Here is a 23,327-nt window from a genome sequence, read left to right as displayed (position 1 = left end):
ATTTGAGGAAGGGTTTGCTTTCTGTGTGTGCATAATGGGAGCTGTTCTCACCCCTCTTGAAACATTTTGTCTGGGATATTAAAGATCATTGTTCTCTGATTTGTACAATGAGTTCTTTTGATTAAAGTTCTCGAGTGAAATCAGTTAGAACACATAAGATGCTTTGATCTAGAAAGCAAGTCTATTTAATACCTGCTATATTAATGCTGCTTTAAAAGTAGCATCACCACTAAAGTACTGGTTTTGACTTCTGACATCACAGCAAAAAACACTGTAAAGATAACAATTACTAAAATAGAATTTTATTTTGGCCTTCTTTTTTTGCATCATTTATGTTTCTTGGGAAGCTTTTCCTGTGATTCCTCCGATCTGGGTTTCTATCTAAAAGCTCACTTTTTTTGTAAAATTGCCGTGTTGAGTCCTGGAAAGTTTTAACTTGCTGGACTTGGGCTGAAACATGACTCATTATTTCTAAATGTATGTGCACAGTCCTTCCCTGGGGTTTACATAAACATTAGTTTTGCTTTCTGTATTCTGTGACAACAGTGTGCCAAAGGGGTGATTATGCATTTGTAATACTTGAGGTTCCTGTACTTTTTATGTTCTTGTGAGTGAGTTTTTAGAGCAAAGCAAATAAATGTGCTTAAGGTTGAGGCATTTTCATCCGTTATGCAACATCCATTAATGGTATTTCACAGCAATTAATGAGTAACTGTACTATCAGGTTTAATTCTATGCCATTCTAGTTCCCAGGGATGTGGAAAGTTTGGAGACACAGAACACAGCCCTGCATTCTCTTCTTCAAGAGATTTTAATATGTTCACTGTCTTGAGCAAGGTACTGAAATGCAGATTGGGACATCGTATTAGTAGGAGGATTGTCCTTGGCTAGAAACATGGCCCTTGGCTTACCTTCCAGGTTCCTTGAGGAGTTAAGGTGGTCTGGGGTTTAGCAGTCACACAAACTATTTCAGGCTCACCTGTGTATTGGCGCATTCAGATCTCTGTTGTGCAGGCTTCAGGTTTACAAAGGCTGTTGTGTGCAGGTGGTGGCACATTTAGTCCACTGCCCAGGGGATGGGAGAAAGCCAGAGGTTCTCTGTTCTGTTTGCAGCCCGTGGGGAAGGCTGCAGTCTCACACTCTGCTGTCTCAAAACGACAGTGCTGAGTGCCCCCCTGCCAGCCTTGCACAGAGCAGAGCTCAGCTGCATGGTTTAATCCACCCTGAACTGTTACAGATCCAGGCAGGTCCAGTTTCCTGCCTTAGGTGGGGAAGAGGGGATCTACTCTCAGAGCAGGAGTAAGAAGCACCGTGTATTCCTCAGTCTGTGCTGGGTGCCTTGCTCATGACACTGGATACTTGACTGGAGTGCAAGTTGTGGTTTTAACTGCTTCTTGTAACGCATGGGCAGGACAGGAGGTGGAGAAGTGCATCTCTCTACTTCTCAGACATGTCGTGAATTGCTTACTGGTCTCAGCATTGCATGGTTGTAGGGGTTTGTGATTTCTGCTTTGGGACCACAAACCCAGCCTGTCAGCCAGGCTCATATTGTAGCTCACTTGACTGAGTTCCTTTTGACTGCAAATCCAGTGTCTGTTCTCTGGCAGGATCTGTGTTTGGAAGTGACTTGCCAGTTCATGCTGGCTGACACTGAGCATTAGCAAGGGTCACAGAGAGGCACTGGGTCCATCCTTCACCATCACCTGCCTTTGGAACAGGTGCTTGCAACTCTGTCTCCTGATGCTTTTGAGTTTGTGTAAGCAGATTGAATATCTCATTCTTCTGCTGCTCTCAGTTCTCACACAGAATTTCTCTTAACACTTAATCCAATTACACAGAGTACCAGAAACCATTGCTTGCCTGCATAGGTCATATTGTGTTTTCTATTAATAAATTTCTGCTCTGTATGGAAGTGAATAATTTACTTCAAGACGTTATTTTAAATCTGATTTTGATTTGCTTCCCATGCCACCATCTCATTCAACTCTACCATTTCTAAAATAATTTTGCACTGAGAAGGAGATGGGAAGCAGCTGCCAGCTGCCTTAAGGTTGGCAGTATTATAATGGGAAGAGTTACCAGGTGGTAATATTTTACAGTCTTAGAATATTTTTTTCTTATCTTACAGTCATAGTTTGTGGTATTGTTTTAGTAACGTGTAGAAATTTGAGGGCAGCTCTTTCTGAGAGCAAGAAAACAGAGTCTCTGCTTTAATCTCTCCATAGTTAGTAGCTGGGATAGGCTGCCCCAGGAGCATGATGTTGTTTTCACCTTTGCCAAAACTAGCAAAGATGATGTGAAGTAAATAGCTGTAGCCACAGAGTCAGTGAAAAAGGGGAAAGCCTGCCCTGAGTAATCTGCATCTCTTCCACCTTACAGCAAAGCAGCAGAGGCAGTTCTCTTTGCCTTAGGTGAACCAGGAACTGAATGTCCTTAAGTGGAAAGGTTTTTCGGGGATGTTTCTTGCCCTGTGCTACTACAGACCTTCAGCAAGCTCAAGCAGAGTGCAAGCAACAGATGCCTTACTGCTCTGTGTTCTCCCAGGTTTTCATGTTAGAAAAAGTTTTTGAAGATATTTCACAGATATGTTCTTTATTGCCAGTTTCCAAATCAAATAAAATCCTAATTTTTTAAGGAACTAATTTTGAATTTGAGAGCTTTTTGAATTTAATTTTGAGAGCTTCACATTGGGAGTAAAACTCATCTGGTAATGCCAAAAAAGAAGCTTAATAAATTAGTCATGAAAAGCACTGGTAATGTGAATTCTAGTCATTAATCATTCCCACTGTGAAACAAATGGTTTCTTCAACCTTTAAAAACCTTTAAAACATAAGTACTGAATCACACTGTGACCTGGGTCTGTGGGAGCATAGCTGGAATTTGGACTGCTGCTTCTGCTTCCTGTGAGTTTCCGGAGCTCAAGGCATTGAGCACCTCTGGAGCTTCTGTTGGATGCCTCACTCCTTCACTCAGAATGTTTTTTCTCAATATGGGAAATTTTTTGTGGTGTTAAGGAAACTTTCCTGTCCAACCCTCCCAGAGCTATTCTGGCAGTCACTTGCATCACCTGAACTGGGACCAAGCCCTGGCAGCTCACATCCCACACTCAGACACAGCAGGTTTTTTACTGCTTCTACCCCAGGTTTTCCATAGCAGAGTCACGGATGTCCAGATCCCTAAGATAATTCAATCATGGTGCAACAGCTAAATAGCAAAGCAACAAAATAAGAGCTTGAGCTGGTGCCTCCAAAGAGGGACCCCAAACAAAGGATTCCCTGGGGTTTTATCCCTTCACAGCACAGGGAAAGTCTGAGGGTCCTCAGCAGCTGCAGCGTCTCTGAGTCTGGGTCCCCCCTCTGGGTCTCAGGTCCTTGGGCCCTTTTCTGCAAAGGGTCTTCAGTTCATGGCCTCTTGCTGTGAGCTTAGGCTCCTGCCCCTCCAGAGCTCAACCTGCAGTTCCACTGCAGCTGCACTTGAAGCTACTGAATGGATTCTTTAACAGATGGCACCTGTAAGTGGCACTGACATTGTTTCCCTCTCTGGCCAGAGGCACAGGGTGGCAGTCAGAAATGGTTCCTACATTTGAACCTTTTTACCATGTGTCTACTTCTTTCTGTAATCAGTCCCATAGTAGATTTAGGCTTTGGCAGTCATAGTTGGGTGTGGGTTTTCCTCTTTCGTTTGAGAGGCATTCAGAAATGTTAAGGGCAAATGGAATAATATCCCAGCCTTGTCTGACCTGCAAATGCCCAGCAAGGAATGCCTTCCAGCAGTTCTTGTTTGAGTTTGATCTCAGATGTTTTAAAGTTTCTGTTGGGTTGTGTTTTATCACCTTCCAGTGTCTGCGCCACTATGGTTCACACACACTTCTGAAGTGCAGGGCTCTTTGATCAAGAGCAGAGATTCTTAGGAGCTGGCACCATAGAGATTATAACAAAATTCACAGGACAGTGAGCCCAACCCCGCACTCCTGCCTACGGATTTCTGTGAGACCATCAGCTCACTGGACATGGGGCAGGGCAGAGGGACAGGAGAAGGACTCTTTCCAGTGGCACTTCATCATGAAGTCAGTCAATCAAAGTTGCATCCATTATATGGTAACAACACTGCATTTTAGCCACAAACTTCCGTGGAGCAGCAGAGCGTGAGAAGCCGTCCTTGACATGATTCTGTGCAGAGAAATGTATTCTGTGCCTTCCAAGAGCTGCTCTGCGATGGGAGCCATAATGTATTCCAGATCAACATCCTTGGGGAAAAGGAAAAAAACCATAAACCAGCAAACCATAGAAAACTTCACTAGTTTTGCACTCAAAGTTCAGAACAAAGCCTGCACAGAAATAGAGAAAATTGTTGAACATAAACTGAGCAGAGAGCAAATGCCCACCATCCATTGCAGCAGTGTCAAGGAATGGTGCCAGAAAGCCAGCATGTCTAGCAGAAGGGCAGGGAGGTTATTGTAAACAAAGCATTTTTTAAAAAGCTAGAGAAAATGGAAGAGGTTATAAACTCTTAACAGATTAAATATATGAACAGAGGGGTTTTTGAGAGATGATTTCCAAAGGGGAAAAAACCCAACTGTCCTGTTTCAGATCTGTCAAAATGGAACCTGGAAGGGAGGCTTATGGTTAGTCATAGCAGAAAAACTAAATATAATTTTTTCTGCTTGGCACAGAGCAACTCACAGAGAGCACTGTGCTGGAATGCTCTTTGTGGGGAGTCAGCGCAGACCCTGCCTTACCCTGCAGTGCCTGCTGCAGAGGCTCTACAAAAATAATATTTATACATTTGTAGCAGGTTGCCAGAAATAGAAATATCAACTCAGGAGTTTTAAATAAGTTTAAAGATTAAATAGTTGAGACGTTAAGTGGGAGGTTATGCTCCTCTCTTGAACCTGCCATGGTGACCAATGATTCATCTGTCAGACATTTTGTAAGACAGATCAGAATTCAGAGGAATTCTGGAAATTCACTGACCAGCTATATCAGATAGACTGATAAAATTAGCAGAGTACAGTGGATCAATGACACTGATAAATATTGGGAAAGGGTAATGTAAGTTTTTACATGGAAGAAGTCCTGCTCTGCGGAGTTGTTAGAATTCTTCATATGAATCAGTAGTGATATAAGTAAAGGTAATTCAGTCAATGCAGCCTACTTGGATTTCCAAGAGACAGGACCAAAAGGAGTCTTAAGACATATCTCTTAAGGGACATGCAGTCAGAAGAGAAGTCCACTGATGGATGAAATACTAAAAAACCCAGCATGTGTCTTCACAAGTTGAGGTCACTTGAGCACTCTGGAGATCTGTACTGGGATCTGTGCTGCTTAAATATTCTCTTTGGAGGTATGGAAAAAGTGATGGAAGGTGCAGTGACGAAACTTATCTGCCTTTGGGTAAATAAAGTGTGCTACACATTGAGTCAAACCTTCCTAGAGTGGAAAATGAAAGCATGGGCTCAGGGCTGATGATAACCTAGAGGCATAAGGCCATAACATTGCAGGGGATGAGTGACAATGTCAGCACAGGGCTTGTGGCTTTCAGCAAAATAAATCAATGTTTGTTCATCAGGAACAGACAACAAAGCAACTCCATTGTGCTGCTTTGTGCATCCACAACACGTGCCTGCATGCGTTCAGCATCCTGCCAGGCCTCTTGGCTCAGCAAAGACGGAGCTCCCCAGGGCAGTTTTGGGGGACCAGTGTGGTCAGGGCCCGCTGCTGTACCAGGGCTGGCTGGACAGTCGCAAGCGCGTCAGCCCAGAAAGGAGCATGTGAGGGTCACAAGCTGTTAGGGTATTGCTTCTGGGGAGTATGGAAATGGGCTCAGGTGCTCCCCAGCTTCCAAACCAAAGGCCAGGAGATGTCATGCAAAATCAGCAGATACGAGATGGGAATTACATAGTTCTTTACCCCACACATTAATAAGGTTCAGCTGCTCTGGTCACAGGGGAAGAGGCACAAGTATTTGGCAGTTGCAGCCCCATCCTCCAAAAGTTAAAGACCATACCTCCAGTTAAGGAAGTCTTACTGGACCTACAGATTGTTGGAAGCTGGGAAAGTTGTGGGAAACTCTTACAAGATGCAAGTGTTTGAGAACTTGTATCACTTCGTCCTTTTCCAGAAGCACAGGCTCCTGAAGTCCTCCCAGCAGGCTGCAGCTGCAGCTGGTCTCCATGCCTTCTGTTCTGCATCATTCCTGCAGAATGCTCTTCTCATTCCTGACCTCCAGGCACTGTTGGTGTTTGAAGCTGTGAATCCCAGGTGTGCTGGGTGGATCGATGCCCAGCCTCAGTGCTGTGTCTCAGCAGCAAGTGTGGCACGAGCAGTGCCTGCAGCTGCTGAGAGCCGGCTCTGGGAGCCACGCTGCCTCTGCTGCCTACCTCCTGTTTGCAGCAGGTGGGCTGCAGCTGCTGTTTATTTTTACCTGCTGTACAAAAAAAGGCAAAAGATAAAAATATCTTTTTTTTTTTTTTTTTTTCTGAAGAAAAACTACTGATAAAATTTTCAGTCCCTAAGTGAAAATTGAATTTTATCCAGTTCTTCAAAACACAACCTGTGGATCATGAGCTTCTCTTGCATTCTTCTCCCTTATTTTAAAGACTGCAGGTTTGCAAAAGTCTGGCTGTCTCCTGGCCACATGTTTTCCACCTGCCTTCTCATATCACTGCTTCCCTGCACTAGACCAGATAAGCATTCAGAGGTTAGCAGGAATTAGACACCTGCAAAGTAAAAAACCTTGAATCTCTTTTCAAACTGACACACTGATACAGTGACCTGAGCAGAGAGCAAAAAGAAACCAAATGTGCCAGAGTCTGGAAGTGTCTGTTACTTTCCAACACAACACTTCTACACAAGCAGAGGGCAGATACCAGCGGTGAACATGCAAGAATTGTGTTTTGGAACTGGGCAGCCGTCATGGAAGCATTGATGCAGTGTGACACAGGCAGAACATCTCAGTAGGCAGCTCTGAAGGGTGTCTACAAGAAGCACATGAAGAAAGTGTGTTTGTCAAGGGCAGAGGGTGCAGCCTGCAAAGTTCCTGTTCTCTCACTGAGTGCTCTGGTACCTGCTGTAAGTGGGTTATTCTGCTCCATATTTGAGAGAGCAATAAGCCAGTAGTAATGTAATGAAATAATAACTTTGGGGGACAGTTGAAGGTAGCTGTTGTGTAAGTGTAGAGACTGTTGTTGTCATCTCAAGCATAATACCTAAGCTTTGGTTTAAGCTCCCATCTCATGCTGTCCTTTGGCTTTGATACATAGGAGAGCTGTTGTGAAGACAAACAGGTGATGGGGAATCATGTGTGCACTAATTGTGTGGCATCTGAAAATGATTTTGTCCTTTGCAATGAGAGATTGAGATAAAAGCCCTAAAATTCTAGGGAAAGTTCTAGAGAAAATAAAGTTCACTGGAAAAACTGACACTGAATCACCGGTAGGGAAACCGGAGGTAAAACTCAGTCTTATTTCTACAGATAATCTTGAAAAAGAGATCAGCATGATAGCTGATGTGCAGTTAAAAAAGTAAAGGTAGAAACCCTTATCTAGTTGTACTGTCTGCTGCTCCCTTTGTAGAAAGGAGAAAGCTGTAAAAGGGAAAGGCTGTAAAAAGTAATATGCTTTATTCAGAGCAGAGAAGAGTAGCTGCTTTCCAGGAGGAGAATCTCCACCTTGCCAGGGAACTAACAAGAGAAATAAGAAGTAGCCTTAAGAGCTCCCAGTCTGAGGCATTGATGCTGTACTGGGCAGAATGAGAAGTTTGCAGATTTAGCATCTTATATTTTTTAAATACTGCTTGCTGAGATTTGTTAAAGATGGAATTCCTTATGTTGCTGCCATGTTCAGTGTTGTTCTGGTTTGAAGGACAGGTGTCTGCCAAAGAAGGCGGGAACCTCCCTTGAAATGGCAAATATGACCCCCTTCCCTCTGAATTATTACAACTTTGAAATTCCAGGGCTTTCAGACAAAGGTATGAGAGGAGGAATAGCGGTTCCTCAGCAGCGTGTGTGTGTATAACACGGCAAACAAACGGCAGCCCCGGCACAGCGAGGAGCAGCCGCAGAGCCCCAGGGCCGCCTTGTCCCGCTGCAGGCGCCTTCCCCTGCCGTGCAGTTCCGGGCGCAGCCAGCAGGGGCGCTGCTGGCTCCCGCCGGGCGGGGCGGGCGATGATTCCCCCGCGGCTGCAGGGGGCGCTGTGGCGCGAGCTCGGCCCCCTCTGCACACGGCACTGGCGGGCGGCCGGCGGGAGGGATGGAGAAGGGGCTTCCTTTGGAGCCCTCAGGGACAGCCGGTCCCGCTGCGCCTCCGCACGGTGACATGGACTGCAGCAGCAACCTTGGAAGCAGCTGGAACGGCAGAGGCGGGCGCACCCAGGGTGACAAATGAAATGTAAGAGAAAATTCCGCAGCCCCCGGCTAAGTGGCTGCAGCCAGCTGCACTCCTTTCCCCCACCTTGGTCACTTCTTTTGTCTCTCTTAAGTACTGGTTATTATCATCTCTTAGGCAACATATGGGAGAAAATTCCCTGAGAGAAAGGAAAAAAAAAATCCTAACTTCTAACAAGTATGCATTCCTCGTAAGTGAGTCACTAATGTGACTGAAGAGCAGCAGGGTAGTTCCCTGTCCCCCGGATTGCAGTTTACACAGTCTGCAAAGTCAAAGTAAGCAGGAGACCAAAAATTGATTATTAGCTCAAGGAAACTTTTCCTTCCCCACCTGAGAGGTGAGATCCAAGCTCAGCTTTGGAAAACAGAACTGCAGGGTGCTGCAGTGTGAAACACAGTCAGATACTTGGATAGAGGCTCTGAAGGGAAGGAGGTTTCTATTTATAATACCTTGTCCTGTGACTCACCTAGTAAAGGCATGTGTGACTGTAGCAGTAAGTTCAAATGTAACTACAGAAAAGGCTGTGTTGCAGACATGTTTCAATATCATCAGCTCTTTTGTTGCTTTCTGTGCTTTTCTCATTATTTTCTCAGTCTAGTGTTTGTGCTTCTATTTGATAGTTGACCTTTTGCGGCTACCTATAGACCCTCCCTTATCCCCTTTCATGAGCCATGAGTCAGTTTAATTGATCTTGTGCTCAGGCAAGGCTATTCCTTCTGCCCCCCATGCACTCCCCTTGGACTCTGAAACAGAACCAGCATTTGCCAGACCACTTTATGAGCTTCTTAACTCACTGACCTGGCAGTAGTCTAACAAAGCAAGATGAATTAAAAAAAAAAAAAAAAAAGGTAACTGGATAGTTGTTTATGGAAGAGCCCAGCAAGTGCCAGAGCTGGCAGAGAGACCTGCTCTTAGTGGTAGTCCTTAGTCCAGCCCTCAGGGGCATAGGGAAGTGCAGGTGAGGGTCGCAGGCTGCAGCCACTTGGGCACTTGCTGCACTCTCCATTGAGTTAACTGTGTTTCACCCTTCCAGCCACCTGCACTGCCAGTTGTCTTCTCCAAAAGTGGCCACTTTATTTAAAGGACTCGTTATTTAAAGGACCTGCAGGCTTGGAGAGCACTAAACTGGAGTCCAGCGCTGTGGCTGTACAGCACATCCGTCAGAGGTACAGGACAGAGCTTTGTCCAGCTCAGCAGAGCACCCCTGAGAGCTGAGACACGGGCAAGGGGCAGAGCCTGGAGGTTGCTGCAGGCTGAGGAAGCAGGGACTGCACCGTGGGCTGCTCTGTGCAGCCTTGCTGTGAGGACAGGAATTGTGGACACATGCTCGCTCTGCACACACAGGCGAGTCCTTTCCTACGCCCAATCTCTTCCTAAGGAAAAGGGAGCCAGATGAGCCTCAGATAAGATAATGTCATCTGCAGGTGGGTCTCTGCTGCTTTGTAGATAAGTACTCCAGCTTCCATACATGCACAATGCAACAGCTGCATGCAGGCAAAGCCCAGCCCCATTCTGAGGACAAGGACAGACAGGGGTGTCTTGTTACCCTTCAAACACAAGCCTTGAAATGGTTTCAGCTACCTCATGTGATTTAGCTGGGCCAGTGTCCTCCTGTTGCCACACTCATGAAGCAAGGGAAGAGAGGGGCTTTGGAGTTCTTGAAAAGAAGCACAGCTGGGTGAAGGATGGTCTTGCACTGCAAGAATGAATCAGTCTGCCCCACAACCATATCTCAGGAGTGCCCAGAAAGTGGGTGAGGTGGATTTCTGATGTGCTGCAAGGCAGGTACTCTCACCAGTCCTGTATTTGATTTAATGACTTTCAGGTTGTTCAAAATTACTGTTTAAAAAAAAAATAATATGCATTATGTAAATTAGTAAAACATATTTCTGAGGTTGTAATGTCCCATCTTCAAACTGAACCATGTGGCGTTTTTCTAAGATACTTTCTTAATATCAAGAAAATAATTGGTGCTTTTTGTTGTTACTGTAAGAGCATGTCCCTCCATTGATTTCTGTAGATGAGAGAAGGGATCTACAGGTGATATTGTGTACCCAGCTTTCCTGACATCTCCACAGCTTTTCCAAAGTCCATAGCTATCCCAGAGATCTTGGTCATGAGAAGATGCAGCCCCAGACCATTTGCACATCTGTACAAAAGCAAGTGGCTTTGGCAGTGGTTGGACACAGAGATTGGATACGGAGGTTTGACAGGGTTGTGGATTGGCCAGGTTGGATGGGTCTTGGAGCAACCTGGTACAGTGGAAAGTATCCCTGCATGTGACCAGGGAGTGGAATGAGATGGTGTTTAAGGACCCTTCCAACCCAAGCCATTCTGTGATTTCAAGAGCTGTACTGTGGGTAGGAGAGCAGTGTTAAAGTGGGAATGAGGCCCTTGCTGCTGGCCCTCAGTTAGGGTTCCCGGTGAAGGCAGCACATGTAACACCGGGGCTCCTTCTTCTCTCTCTGCAGGAACATGACATTGAGACAGCTTTCGGAGTGGTTCATGTCACCATGCGGGGCACACCCAAGGGGAACAGACCTGTCATCCTCACATACCATGACATTGGCCTCAACCGTAAGCCCTTGCATTGCCAGGACCCTGAAAAAGTGATTATTCGTGGTATTTGCTTTTGAGCATGGGGAGTAGCAGGCCTAGTATGGAGCTGAGATGAGGTCATTCCAAGGTGAAAAGATAAAGGTCTGCAGGGGAGAGAGCGCATGGCATGCACCTGTCCAAACCAACAGCCCTTGAAAGGTAGGGCCACGGTGGAAAGATGGAAATAGGTCCACCCAACACACCATAGTGCTCTAGCTGACTTGCTGCACTGTGTGATAGGGCATCCATTCTCTGGGTGCTGGGCAGGTGAACAAGTCCCTTCTACATGGCTGCAGCAGTAGTGTAATATTCTGGTGGGCGCAGTTGCTCTTTTGATGTCTTCCCACCCAAAATGTGCTGTTACGTTCACACAGGTACTTCTCTGTGAGTGCTTTATGTACCCAGGTGCTGCGAGGCCTTGCTTTCTGGGGCATTGCAGGCTGACTGTTGTTTGTCTGCCTGCCCTCCAGTCATGGCAATTCCATTGCTGACTCAGTGCTGCATTGCAGTTCTGAGGCACAACACATACACCATCCAGCACCCACAGCCCTGTGGGGTCTTGAGCTCCTGCAGGTGTGTGCCATGGTGTTTGGAGGGTGGCTTGCAATAAAACTTAAAGAAGTGTCTAATTTCTTCTTGTTGTTGTTTCAGACAAATCCTGTTTTAATGCATTCTTTAACTTTGAAGACATGCAAGAGATCACCCATCATTTTGCTGTGTGCCATGTGGATGCACCAGGCCAACAGGAAGGAGCCCCCCCATTCCCATCTGGGTAAGAGCTCTGCAGTGACCCATGTTTTCAGTTTGGACTGAGGTAGCACCCAGTTTAAGCCAGCTGGGACTGCCAGGCTGAGTGTAGTGGTAAGCAGGTGCCAGCAGCAGAGGACATGGCAAGATGAGGAAGCTTTCCAAGGGTCATTCAGGGAACTCTCCAATTACTAAGGCATGGGTAAAGCCCTCACTAGGGCTGAGTCTGGTACCACCTTTCTGACTTGAACATGAACCCAGCACACTGCAGTTGAGCTGGCATTTCATCTGTCCATCTTGCCACAGAAGTCTGACTGCCCAAAACACCATAGCTCTGTGTTAGACTTGCTCTGAGGGATGGGATCCACACAGTCAGCTGAAACATACAGTATCATTGCACATTAATAACCTGTGCACATGTCTATTAGATGTTCTTTGTCCCTCCTACCTTGAGGGGAACTGGAAAGTAACCTCTGAAAGGCTGTATTTGGAGGTGCTCCCTTGCTTTTCAGGTACCAGTATCCCAGTATGGATGAACTGGCTGAAATGTTACCTGCTGTTCTGACACACCTAAAGTAAGTCTCTGAAAGGAAATGGGGTGAGCCAGCTGTATACTGCTATTCCAGCACCTACTTCAGTCTCTGCTTGCCATGACTGATATGCTCACTGAGGTGTCCCCAGAGGCACAAGTATCTGCTCACCAGTGGGACCCTGTCTAGTTTGTGCTGGGGACACCGTCTGCTACATGAAGCAATTTATGGCTGCTGCATCATTACTGCATTGTTTTAAAAACAAACCATAAGTGCACAGCTGGATGCAGAGGGGAAAGGCTTTGCCTCTAGGGATGCTTCAGCTGAGCTAAGTTAGTTGTGCTGACTGTGAAATGCCTGTATTTCAGCCTGAAAAGCTTCATTGGGATTGGCCTAGGAGCTGGTGCTTATGTCCTCAGCAGGTGTGCAGTAAGTATCTCTTCACTGCTCTGACTCACGTGGACTGTCCATAAGACTGTGTGGGGCATGGGAAAAGTAACCTTCAGTAATTACAGCAGGGATGCAGGGCGCCATGGGAGAGCTACCTCCATCCATATGGTTATGTTGGAGTATTTGGGGTTACTCTGAAGTCGTGCCAGGCATGGAAACATTGTAATGTGATGCCTTTGAGTCAGCTGAGCCCATCCTGGGTGCTAGGAATAGTCAGTCTTGGATCTTCACAGAGACCAACTGCACGACTGTGTGCTGTGTCCACTGTTTGTGGCAGCAAAGAATGGATGTGGTGATGTACTCCAAACTGGTGTTGATGTGGAATGTGCTTTGTCACTGGAAGGAAGCAGATTTTGCTCCACCCTTGCACGAGAGAGCTGCTTCTATTTTGGTACCTGCTTATACATTTCTCTCTGGTGTAGTGTTAATGTGAAATCAGTGGGTATCATTTAGTACAATACAGGAATTTATCAGGAATTTGCTTGAGTCTTTCAGAGTTAGTGTTAAAAAATCCCAGAAAATCTGACATTTTCAGTAAAGTTTGCTTCATGTTATTGTATGCAGAGAGTTGCCAGTTGTTTAGGCCACCATCATTTCTTCAAGCCACTGTGCTAGGCAGCTGTCCCTCCTTACACAAAGTTCTCTGTCCCACTCCCTACAGTCAGGATTGAGCTGGGGCAGTGTGAGGCATTGGTGTTTCACTGTTCCTTGCCTTCTGTATCTTGGATAGTTTTCAGCCTTGCTAAAGAGGAGTTAGTGCAAATCAGCCTTAGTCCTCAACGAAATGCCACAAGTGTGCCCTTGCCACACTCTCTGGGCTGCGGGCAGTTCCCTGCTGAGGACAGAGATGTTTCCTTCTCTTTCACATCAATGCAGAGTGCAGGAGAGCTGCCTTGGAGCAAGCCCAGAACTCAGCAGAGGTTGGTTGCCTCTGATTTCTGAGTTTGTATTTGCAAGCAGTTCTCATAAGTGCTTTGTACCTGTGCTGCCCAGGTACAGCCCGAGGTACACTGGAGGGTTTTGGGTTGCTGGATGGAGCAGGGAAGGGTTGTCTGCAGGCGGGGGGCAGCAGGGGTGCTGTCTGGGGAGAGAGTGCCCTGTAGCTCAAGCTTTCTGTACTGCAGGGGCTTGGGGGCCTCAGCACTAACTCCCCTGCCGTTTGCCCCATTTCCACTGGGAAAACTGCTTCTTCCTTGAGGAGAATGAGATGCTCTCCAGGCATAGTAGCTTGTCGAGGTTCCTCACAGAGGTGCTGGATTGGAGCAAAGAAGGTTGCTGCTCCCTGTAACACACAGGGCCTGAGCAGGACCTGCAGCGGTGCCCCCAGCACAGGGGCACACAGGTCACCAGAAGGCACTGCTGAGTCTATAGGTGCTGTGGAGCACCTCAGTGCCACAACTAAGTCAGGTCTGGTCTTGCTGGGAGCCACTGGCTGCCTGGCACAGAGGAGCTCCCTAGTTTGTCTTGCACCTTTTGCAAGAAGCTTTCCAGCTTCTGCACCAGCTGTTGACCACTGTGTGGACTGAATCATCCTTCTGAGTGTGCCTCTGCTCTCTTCCCACAGCTCAACCACCCTGACCTGGTGGAGGGACTTGTTCTTATTAATGTTGATCCATGTGCAAAGGGGTGGATTGATTGGGCAGCATCCAAGGTGAGATTCTGCTTTCCCACACATGTGCTCTCCACAGCACCTAATGAACAGTGTGTAGAGTAAAAAAAAAAGGACAGGATACAGGATTTTTTCCATTTCTGGCAAAAACTGTACAATTTCATTTCTTGTCCCTGTTGTGTTCTAAGTCTGGGTATAGTATGGCCTCTGTCACAGGAGCATGGGTGGGCATGATCATGTGAATGAGAAATGCAGATAAACTGCTTGGATCACTCAGCTTTCCTCTGATTCCTCTGCTTGGAGGCTTAATTTGATTGATATTGAATGGATCTCTTAATTATTCTCTTATTCTGGTGCCTTGAAGTTATTTAAGGTTTCAGGTGTTTTGGAGACCTGGGTTGTGTATACACAGTTTCTTTGAAGCTTTGCATGTCCATCCCAAGCTTCAGGCATTTGCCTCTTGTATAATATGAATAGTTACTTCATTGTTTCCTTTACTCTGAGTAGCTGTTTTGCAATGTGTGATGAAACTGCATTTTTCTGTTACTCTCCTCCTCATTCATGGCCACTCTTCAGTTTTCAGGCTGGACAACCAACATAGTGGATATTGTCTTGGCACATCATTTTGGCCATGTAAGTACCCAGCAGATGTTAATGTTGCTTGTACAACTGTGCATGGAGCTATAACTTCTGTATGTGTCTGCTCCCAAATAGTTCTGGTCCATCAGATAAGGGTTGCCACAGGTAGTACCATTTTCTCTGTGTGTCAAGCTGACATTGGGGTTGGCATGCAGGGCAGTGGCATCCTCACTCCTGCCCTCACTGTCTCCAGGCTGTGCACTGGTGGTAGAATTCCTTTGTGGTGCCCAGGACCACAGAAACGAGTGGCAGAAACGAGTGGCAGCCAGTTCTCTGTAGCCAGCATGGAAGCATTTGGACTGTGGGTAGAGCACAGGCCAGCTGGGAGCTGGCAGTGGGATCTTGTATTTGTTCAGAGGTTGAACTGCTGCATTCTGCTCTTCATCTTGCCCTTCAGTTTCAGCAGAGGCAAACCAGCCCCTCCTGAAAGCTTTGAATACAGCAATGCCTTCTGCTTGGGATTAGCTGTCTCTCAGCCAACAGGCTTACTGGGCAGTGGCAGGGATAGTGCATTGTGCACACTGTATATGCCACACAGCAGATGAGTCCCTGACCTGGAGTCTTCTTGCAACAACACATCAGCACTGAAAGGAATGCTTCCTTCTCCAGCACGCTTGCTCCTGTGCACATCCTGCTCTCTTCCCACTGTCAAGCCCCTTCATTGTATGTAGTGCTTCCTTGCATTCCCTGTTCTCTCTGGCTCTCTCAGAATGCAGTTTCTTCTTATAACTGGGTGCTGGAATTGAACTTTTCCCCTGGTCACAGTCTTACAGCTTAAGTATTTTTTTACTTTATTACGTTTATTAGTATTATTATGTATTTTGCTTCTTAAACATTAAGTGTAAGTGCATTGGAGTTTTGAGGCACAGCACATACACCATTCAGCACCCACTGCCCTGTGGTCTCAGTGAGGGCTTGAGCTCCCACTGAGAAGACTTACTCCCACCGAGTAAGTGGAAGACCTGCCAAACGCAGAGTGATTTGTATCTGTGTAAGCGTTGCTGAGGCTTGGGAGTTAACTTATCCCACCTCTGGATGCTTGTACTTTGGCAGCAGCTTGTGCACTATCAGTTGTAAAAGTGTGGTCACATTACCAAAGCACAGCATGTACCAGCACATCACATAAACACTTCCTGTCTCTGGGATCCTTATGCAGTGTGGAGTTGCTGCCCTCTGTGTCACTGTTCACAGGGAATGACGTGGATGGACGCGCTTTAATGCTTTGGCATTTTTATGACTGTTGCTTCTTTATTTGTGAAAAGTATGTTACCTGTTCTTCAATTCTTCTGCTTTTGTACAGGAGGAACTGCAGGCAAATCTAGATTTGATTCAAACATACAGGCTTCATATTGCGCAGGACATTAACCAAGATAACCTTCAGCTGTTCCTCACTTCATACAACAGGTATCGGATGCCTTTTTGCCTGGCAGACAGCTCCCATAGCTTCCCAACTCAGTAGAATTGCTGCCATATGTGTTATCCTATTGGGTATTGTATCAGGGGAACCTTTATCCTAAGCCTAGTTTTCAGCTGATATCCTGAGCCAAACCTAGCCCTTGTGTATGCCCCCAGGCCCTGTCACACCTCAGTAGCTCATCTCTGGGCACACAGCAATGCCATGAGAGGATGAATCCTGTTTTCTGGGAATGACTGCTGGGGCTCTTGCTCAGGGCATAATGCATGGAGTTGCCTGGGTGCTGGAGCCAGCACTCATGGTTGGATTTTGTGTGCCCCCATGATAATCAATTTCCTCTGCAGATTTAATGGAGTACTGTTCTGTTTTGTCTTTCAGTCGTAAAGATCTAGAAATTGAGAGACCAGTTGTTGGTGTCAATGAAATGATTGCAAAAACACTCAAGTAAGTTGTCTGAATGAGTCTATCTGAGTTGCTGACTCTGCAGTCTCTTCAGCAGAAAAGATGTTGCTTCTCAGCAAGAGCTGCACCAAGCTCAAGTGCTAGGAAGACTGTCCACGACAGTCCCAGGCTGTGGTAACAGGACTGTCAGCTGCTATGGGGCAGAGGTGTCTGGAAGTCCTCTCATTAAGAATACACTGAATTTCTCCAAAAGGCAGGGTCAGAGGCACATATGTGCAACAGCAGTGCCAGTTGGCGTGCATGGAGAGGACAGTCTGGGTGCATCTGCAAGCCCTGGAGAATGATTTGGTACAACAAAATGCCAAGGTGATGGCAGGCAGGGATTTTGCTGAACCTTTTTTTGTTAACCTTTCATGAGGGTGTTGATTCACAGAGCTCAGCCTTCTCAGAAACCCCTTTGCACTTGGAGTAACACCTCTGTTTTGGCTTTTGACCAGGTGCCCTGCCTTGCTTGTTGTTGGTGACAACTCACCTGCTGTGGAAGCAGTGGTATGTATCCATGAACTCTTTCCTCTTGTGACATTAGCCCCACAAGTCACTTAGCAACCCTGCAGTGCTTTCGCCTTGCTCAGAATTAGTTACAGACAGTGGCTCTTTGTCCCAAGCTCTTTTTCAGTGCTTCAGCATGGGAGAGCCGAGGCTCAGGGGCCCTGAATGGCCCTCAGGGCAACTCCAAGGTGAGGATGGCAGAATCTGAATGAGCACCCTGCTCAACAGGTGATGCAAAGGACCCTGTTTGGGATCGTGCATCGTTCCCTGAGCTCTGCCAGGCTGCTGCCTGCAGTTTGATTCAAGTCTTGAATTGCTGTTGTTTTGCTGTTTTGCTGGGGCTACCTGGGGATTAAAACTAACTGAGTGTGACTCCAGTTCTTGTGCTGGGGAGTCAGGTAGAGCTCTCTTAGAGTACTGCATCACCAGAAAGGCAGCACTTGGGAGCTCTGTCCTCTGCAGACACCCACAGCCCACTTCCCTCCCAGCACAGCTATAAACAGGGCATGGCACAGGGTGGTGTGGTTGTGGTGGATGTTGCTCCTCCCTGTCAGGCAGGGATCATGGGGAGACCAGGGGGTTGTGAACAAAAGCAGCTGTCTAAAACTGTGGAAGAGTATAGGAGTCTCCTGAAGCAGTAACTTGAACCTAGGAGCCATGCATGGAGAACATTTTCTGGCCATGGCCTGTTGCCTTGGTCTCTTTGATCTGGAAGTCTGAAATGAAGTCTGCAAGTTTTAAGTTTTCCAGGATAGTATCCCTGAAGATTCCCATTGCTTACTGGCCACAGTACAGTACAGTATAAGGTCTTCTGCATGTTAATGTGCCTGTCTGGCTGCCCAGGTTCCCTGTCCCCTGCTGAGGTTGCTTTCCTATAGAGCCCCTGCCTATTTCCTTTTTGCAGCAGTCTTGCAGAGAAGAGGTGGTGGTGGCCTTCTTGTCTGGCCAGGGGACTGAGTGACCTCCCTTATGCTGCATTGCACAGAAATCTCCTTCCCTCCCAGTCTTGCTGTCATAGCACAGAAGGTGCTCCAGGGTTTTATAGTGCATCCCAAAACTAGGGGATGATTTCAGTTGAATTCATGACCTGTCATCACAAGGTCCCTTAGATGGAACACCTGCCATTCCTCCCTGGATCTTTTATTCATTGTTCACGTCTTACATGGTCTCTGCTTTCTTGCTTGGTCCTTCCTGGCTCCAGAGAAGCTACCATTGCTGAAGACAGCCACTGCTTCTGGTGCAGCCAGTCCACATATTATATCTGAGTCTTCGAGTTTTCTGTATGACACCGTGTCCCTCTCTCCTTTTTTCTAGGTTGAATGCAATTCCCGTCTTGACCCAACCAAAACTACCCTTCTGAAGGCAAGTGCCACTCCAGAATCATTCTGGCCAGCATAAAGACACTATTTTTGCTCAGCTCTACTTAGGTTTTTGCTTTCCATACATTTGGCTTTGAGAAGTTTTTGGACAGTCATTCAGGGCTGTGGTCTCTCCTCCATGGAGCCAGGGCTGGAGAGGGAAGAGTTTGTCAGGGAGCCCCCCAGTCCCTGCTTTATGGCCACCTTCAACTGGCAGGGAAGACCCGTGAGAGTTAGCAGAGATGCCCTGCCTCCACCCTGCTCTCTGCAGCAGCAACATCCTTTTTCCTATCTTTGTACTGGTCCTTTCCACGCTCACCTGTGGCCCTGCCATGTGCCAGACAGCAGCTGTATGGAAGTGCAAAGTGATGGGTTTGGGCAGAGTGGCCGGGGGAGAGGTGGCTGGGAAGGTGCTGGGCTTCTGGAGCATGGTCTGAGATCACTTGGTGACATGGCCTGCAGGGTTCCCTCAGCAGCAGGTCCCTGAAGGTGTATCATCTTGGTCTTGCTCTGGTTGTAGAGGTGAGGTGGTGGAAGCTGCAGTGTGGTGCTCTCAGCTCTGGTGGGTGGGTGGTGCTGGCTTGGTTTGGGGTTGTCCTCCTGGGCAGGAAGGGACAGCTCAACCTGCCTTTTGTTTCCTGCTGCAGATGGCCGACTGCGGTGGCTTGCCCCAGGTGGTTCAGGTGAGACACACCTTGGCTCTCCCGTGGCATTTGAGGGCAAAAGAGCCCTTTGTTCTGCTTGCACTAAAGCCATCCTCTCTGTTTCCACAGCCTGGCAAGCTGACTGAAGCCTTCAAGTACTTTGTGCAGGGAATGGGCTACAGTAAGTGGCAAACAGAATTTTGTGGTTTGGAGTAGGGTTGTCATGAAGGGAACTCAAGCTTTCTGGTCCATCTGAGCCCACTGGCACCTGTGTTCCTACCCTTGAGCTAGTGTGGTTGCCAGGAGATCCATCCATGCTGGAAAATCAACTAGTGTGCTGACATGCCTTAGCAAGCTAGTGTTGTTCCCTGACATGTGTTGGTAAAACCTTCTAAGTCTGTCTTTGTGCCAATCCAGAAAAATGTGTTCCCAAGAACAGCAAATCTGTGCATACCTTCCCCAAAGGGGAAGGAAGTAGCAGTGCAACCCCATGACTAGTCTGGGTATGAGAGCTCCCCCTTTCTCCTCACATGTTCCTGTTTCTCTCTGAGTCACCAGGGTTAAGCAATACTCCACAACAAACCCTCTAATAGCAGAACAGGTTCCTGGGTGACTTCTGAGGCACCCAGGGAGCCCAGAGAGAGCTGTGCTTTGCACCAGTGCATGTCCTGCCCTATGGCTTCCTCACCATGCGTGGAGGCAGAAGACATTGTCACCTGAGTGTGTCAGACTATCAGCTGCTCAGCTCCCTACCCTTGGTGTTCCTGAGGAACTGGAGGAGAAGGGCTTCTTTACTTCTTTATCTCCAAGAAGGGCTTTACTACTCAGAAACATCAGGAGAAGGGCTTCTCAGTGCACTACAGCAGCTCTTTCTTGCCTACTGGGGTCAGGAGTTCCCTTTTGTGGGTGAGCCTTCAAAAGCTGGAGTTAGGGAAGGGGTTGGTTTGTGTGACTGGCTGACCACTCAGCATGGCCACCATAAGAGCTGGGACACTTGCAGTGGTCTCCTCACAGATTTGCCAGGTCATGGTCAGGCCTTAGCAGAGCCTGTCCTTTTCCTGAGGGCTCTGCAGGTAACACAAACATGTAGGACAGTCATGTTGGCCAAAGGAACCTGATTCTGCAGAGGAAGATGCTGTGTGAGGAGGGTCCCTCAGCCTCATTGAGAGTATTTCAATTTTCATGTCTCTTGTGTTCCTGGAGTTAGTAAAATCAGCAAGTGCTGTCGTCAGAGCAAGGGGGAGCAGCATTTCAGCAGCACTTTGGGGGTCAGCTCTCTTGTCAATAGGACACGCAGCCCTGGAGAAGGACAGGCCAGGATAATTAGTAGCTGGTCCCAGAACGGAAGGAGAAAATTGAAATGAAAACTGGTCTTGCTTTCATGGGCAAGACTGTGGGACTGTGGAGTGTGGTCAGTTCTCTTGGGGAGAACACGGTAGAAGCAAACCAGCTGGGCACTGCTAGAAATACAGAAAACAGTTCTCCAACAGCTGTTCACTGCCTTCTGTACATGGGCTGAAGCAGCTGGATGTACTTCTGCTGACACTGCAGATGGAAGGTACCAGCCTTGAAGGAGACTTGCATCAGGAGTCTGATGCTGTCATCCCACAGACATGAATTTCTGTCCCATAGCTGGAGTTACGTAGTATATCCTGGGGAAACCATATTTCTCTTGACAGGTGTGGGGTGTGCAGTGGGGATTCTCAGCTAAAGGCATTGAAGAGATCTGGCCCTGATGGGTTTTTAGGTGAGCTTGGCATCTCCCTGCGATGCTTATTAGCAGCTGTTTTTACAAATCCTGGGAGCTTTCAGTGCAGTGTACGAGCTGGGAACGGAAGGAAAGGTAGCTGGGGGTCCCAGGAGTAGTGCAGCCACTGGTCACACACTGCAACTAATGGGCTCTTTCCTGTATTCATCCCTTTCCTTGTCTCGTGTTGTTTCCAGTCCCTTATGTGCAGCTCAGCCACCTAAGCACTGAGTCAGGTACCTCCAACCGTGCATCCACCTCGGCCCTGGTCTGTGTGCTGAGTGGAATTGTTCTCCGGGTGCTTTGCTCTGTCTCAGCATGTCCTGCTGTGGGTGGGCTGATGATTGTACCGTGCGTGCTGTGGGTTTCCACCTTTCATTTGTATTTTGTTGATTGTTGCATGACATCAGCTCTGTGGTTTTCTAGTGATGAGACTGACTTTCAAAAGGTCATCCGTGCCACAGCTGCCTTGGTTTGCACAGACACTGGCCGTGGCTGCACTTGCAGAGGATCAGTTACACTGCTGGCATTTTCTCACCTTGGACCTTTTGAAATTGGGCCTTAAACATCTTGCTTTAGACATGCAGAGACTTAATTTGACAGGGAAGAGTGAGTTTTCTTCCAAAGGGTACAGCTCTTTCTGTGCTTACCCTGGGACACTTACCTGAGTGACTGTGGTCTTGGCTCCAGGAGCTGCCTCCTTGTCTGAGTCCCGTATTTGTTCTCTCTTGCAGTGCCAGCAGCCAGCATGACGCGGTTGATGCGTTCCCGTAGCCACTCCTCCTCCAGCGTGGGCTCCGGCGAGAGCAGCCGCAGCCGGTCCCATGCCAGCACCCATGGGGAAGGGAGTGCTGGAACCCCAGAAGGAATTGACCTCCAGGCTGCACCTCAAACCATGGAAGTATCCTGTTAGGCAGGAGCCCCTCTTCTGGATTCAGACAGCTCCACTCACCCCACTGAACCCACTCAGAATTTAGCATTTCATCCAAAACGGCATTAACTGTTCTCTCTAACCTGTGCATGCCCATCTGAGCAGCCACCTCCTTGGTAGTCTGTACTTGACATTACTTTGATCTTTTCTGTATCCCCTTGACATCAGTCTCTTTAAAACTCGTTGACATTCCACAGTCTTTGTAAGTCCCATTACTGTACATGCTGATGCCATCTCCTGTCTGTGCTGTGTATCAATCCAGATGACAGCCGTTGTCTCCCCTCTTCATTTAAATATAATTTCTGTGGCTTTGTGAGGTTTAGAATTGCTTCCTAGTTGTGCTTCTGCTAAAGGACCTGTGTGATGCAGTTGGTATGTCACTGGTGGGACGTGGGAAAGTAAGACCACGAGGATGCGGCACTCCAGGCACTGGAGCAGGCAGTGCAGTGTGGAGCTGTACCTGGGACCCAGATCTGTGTGTCCCCAGGGCTATTTCACATGCCATGCAGAGAATAACAAATGGTCAGGAATACTGCTTTGGTCTTACTTGTGTATGTGTGTTAAGAAGGAGCAGAGTGATTTCTTACCTGAGCCTCCTGAAAAAGCAAAGCAATTAACCAGTAAACTACACTAACAAGGTGCACTATTGACCCAGTACAAGGGATTAAACTCCAGCAGCCCTGGCTCTAGACCACTTCTGCAACCCTCTGCTGACCCCGCAGAAGGGCAGGATGCAGCGACACATGGTTGCTGCTCTCCCCTGGCACAGGTGAATATTTAATATTGAGCAGGTTGTGAAATGGGAAGCAGTGCCTCTTGCCAGGTGGAGATCCCAGAATCTCCTGCACTGCCATCTTTGTATCCCACTGCCACTGTCCCAGGCAGCATCTGCACAGGATGCAGTTATATGGGGGCAGGGAACACCAGTGAGTGTGGCAGCAGAAATCACACATTCCTGTGAATCGTGTCAAAAGGATGAGCAGTGAACACCTCTGTGCAGGTAGCAGTTACTGTCTTTGTGCAATTCACAACTGTGCTACCTTTTTACACCTGGCTGGGTCACCAAGGGTGGACAGCAGATGCCTGCTGCCAGGGTCTGGTGTTAATGGGAGAAAAGGGATGAGTGGTCAGGCTGCTGCAAGTCTCAATTGATAAGCAAAAACCTTTCCTCACTGCTGAGCAGCCTTGACCTAACGGGAGCCAACTCCTCCCAGGGTCATGCTCATTTTCTGCTCCATTGCAGGTAGGGAATGGGACCGGGAGGCTCTGCCTGAGGGGGACTTTGTACCGGTTATTGAATAAAGCTATAACTGAGTTTCATTGTTA

General features: G+C 47.6%; 1 protein-coding gene across 7 annotated transcripts in view; it reads left to right on the top strand.

The window, feature by feature from the left end:
* Positions 1 to 23,327, top strand: part of NDRG3 (NDRG family member 3) — a 61,285-nt gene extending 37,958 nt beyond the window's left edge. For 3 of the 7 annotated variants that reach the window (XM_041490464.1, XM_041490465.1, XM_041490466.1), the window contains 13 exons: positions 10,855 to 10,960; positions 11,633 to 11,753; positions 12,241 to 12,303; positions 12,627 to 12,687; positions 14,273 to 14,359; positions 14,894 to 14,950; positions 16,257 to 16,360; positions 16,749 to 16,814; positions 17,270 to 17,321; positions 18,636 to 18,683; positions 19,327 to 19,504; positions 21,268 to 21,306; positions 21,805 to 23,327. In XM_041490464.1, coding sequence (XP_041346398.1) covers positions 10,855 to 10,960; positions 11,633 to 11,753; positions 12,241 to 12,303; positions 12,627 to 12,687; positions 14,273 to 14,359; positions 14,894 to 14,950; positions 16,257 to 16,360; positions 16,749 to 16,814; positions 17,270 to 17,321; positions 18,636 to 18,683; positions 19,327 to 19,504; positions 21,268 to 21,306; positions 21,805 to 21,983 — 1,161 coding nt within the window. In that variant the 3' untranslated portion in view covers positions 21,984 to 23,327. Of the gene's footprint in view, positions 1 to 7,966; positions 8,387 to 10,854; positions 10,961 to 11,632; positions 11,754 to 12,240; positions 12,304 to 12,626; positions 12,688 to 14,272; positions 14,360 to 14,893; positions 14,951 to 16,256; positions 16,361 to 16,748; positions 16,815 to 17,269; positions 17,322 to 18,635; positions 18,684 to 19,326; positions 19,505 to 21,267; positions 21,307 to 21,804 lie in introns of those variants that run through there. The other 4 variants (XM_041490469.1, XM_041490467.1, XM_041490468.1 and 1 more) reach the window with 4 other exon arrangements.

Source organism: Pyrgilauda ruficollis, unplaced genomic scaffold (assembly GCF_017590135.1).
Source record: "Pyrgilauda ruficollis isolate IOZ18807 unplaced genomic scaffold, ASM1759013v1 scaffold123, whole genome shotgun sequence".
NCBI classification, from domain to species: domain Eukaryota; kingdom Metazoa; phylum Chordata; class Aves; order Passeriformes; family Passeridae; genus Pyrgilauda; species Pyrgilauda ruficollis.
The sequence above is the reverse complement of the archived record's forward strand: the minus strand, read 5'-3'. Positions and strand labels throughout refer to the sequence as shown.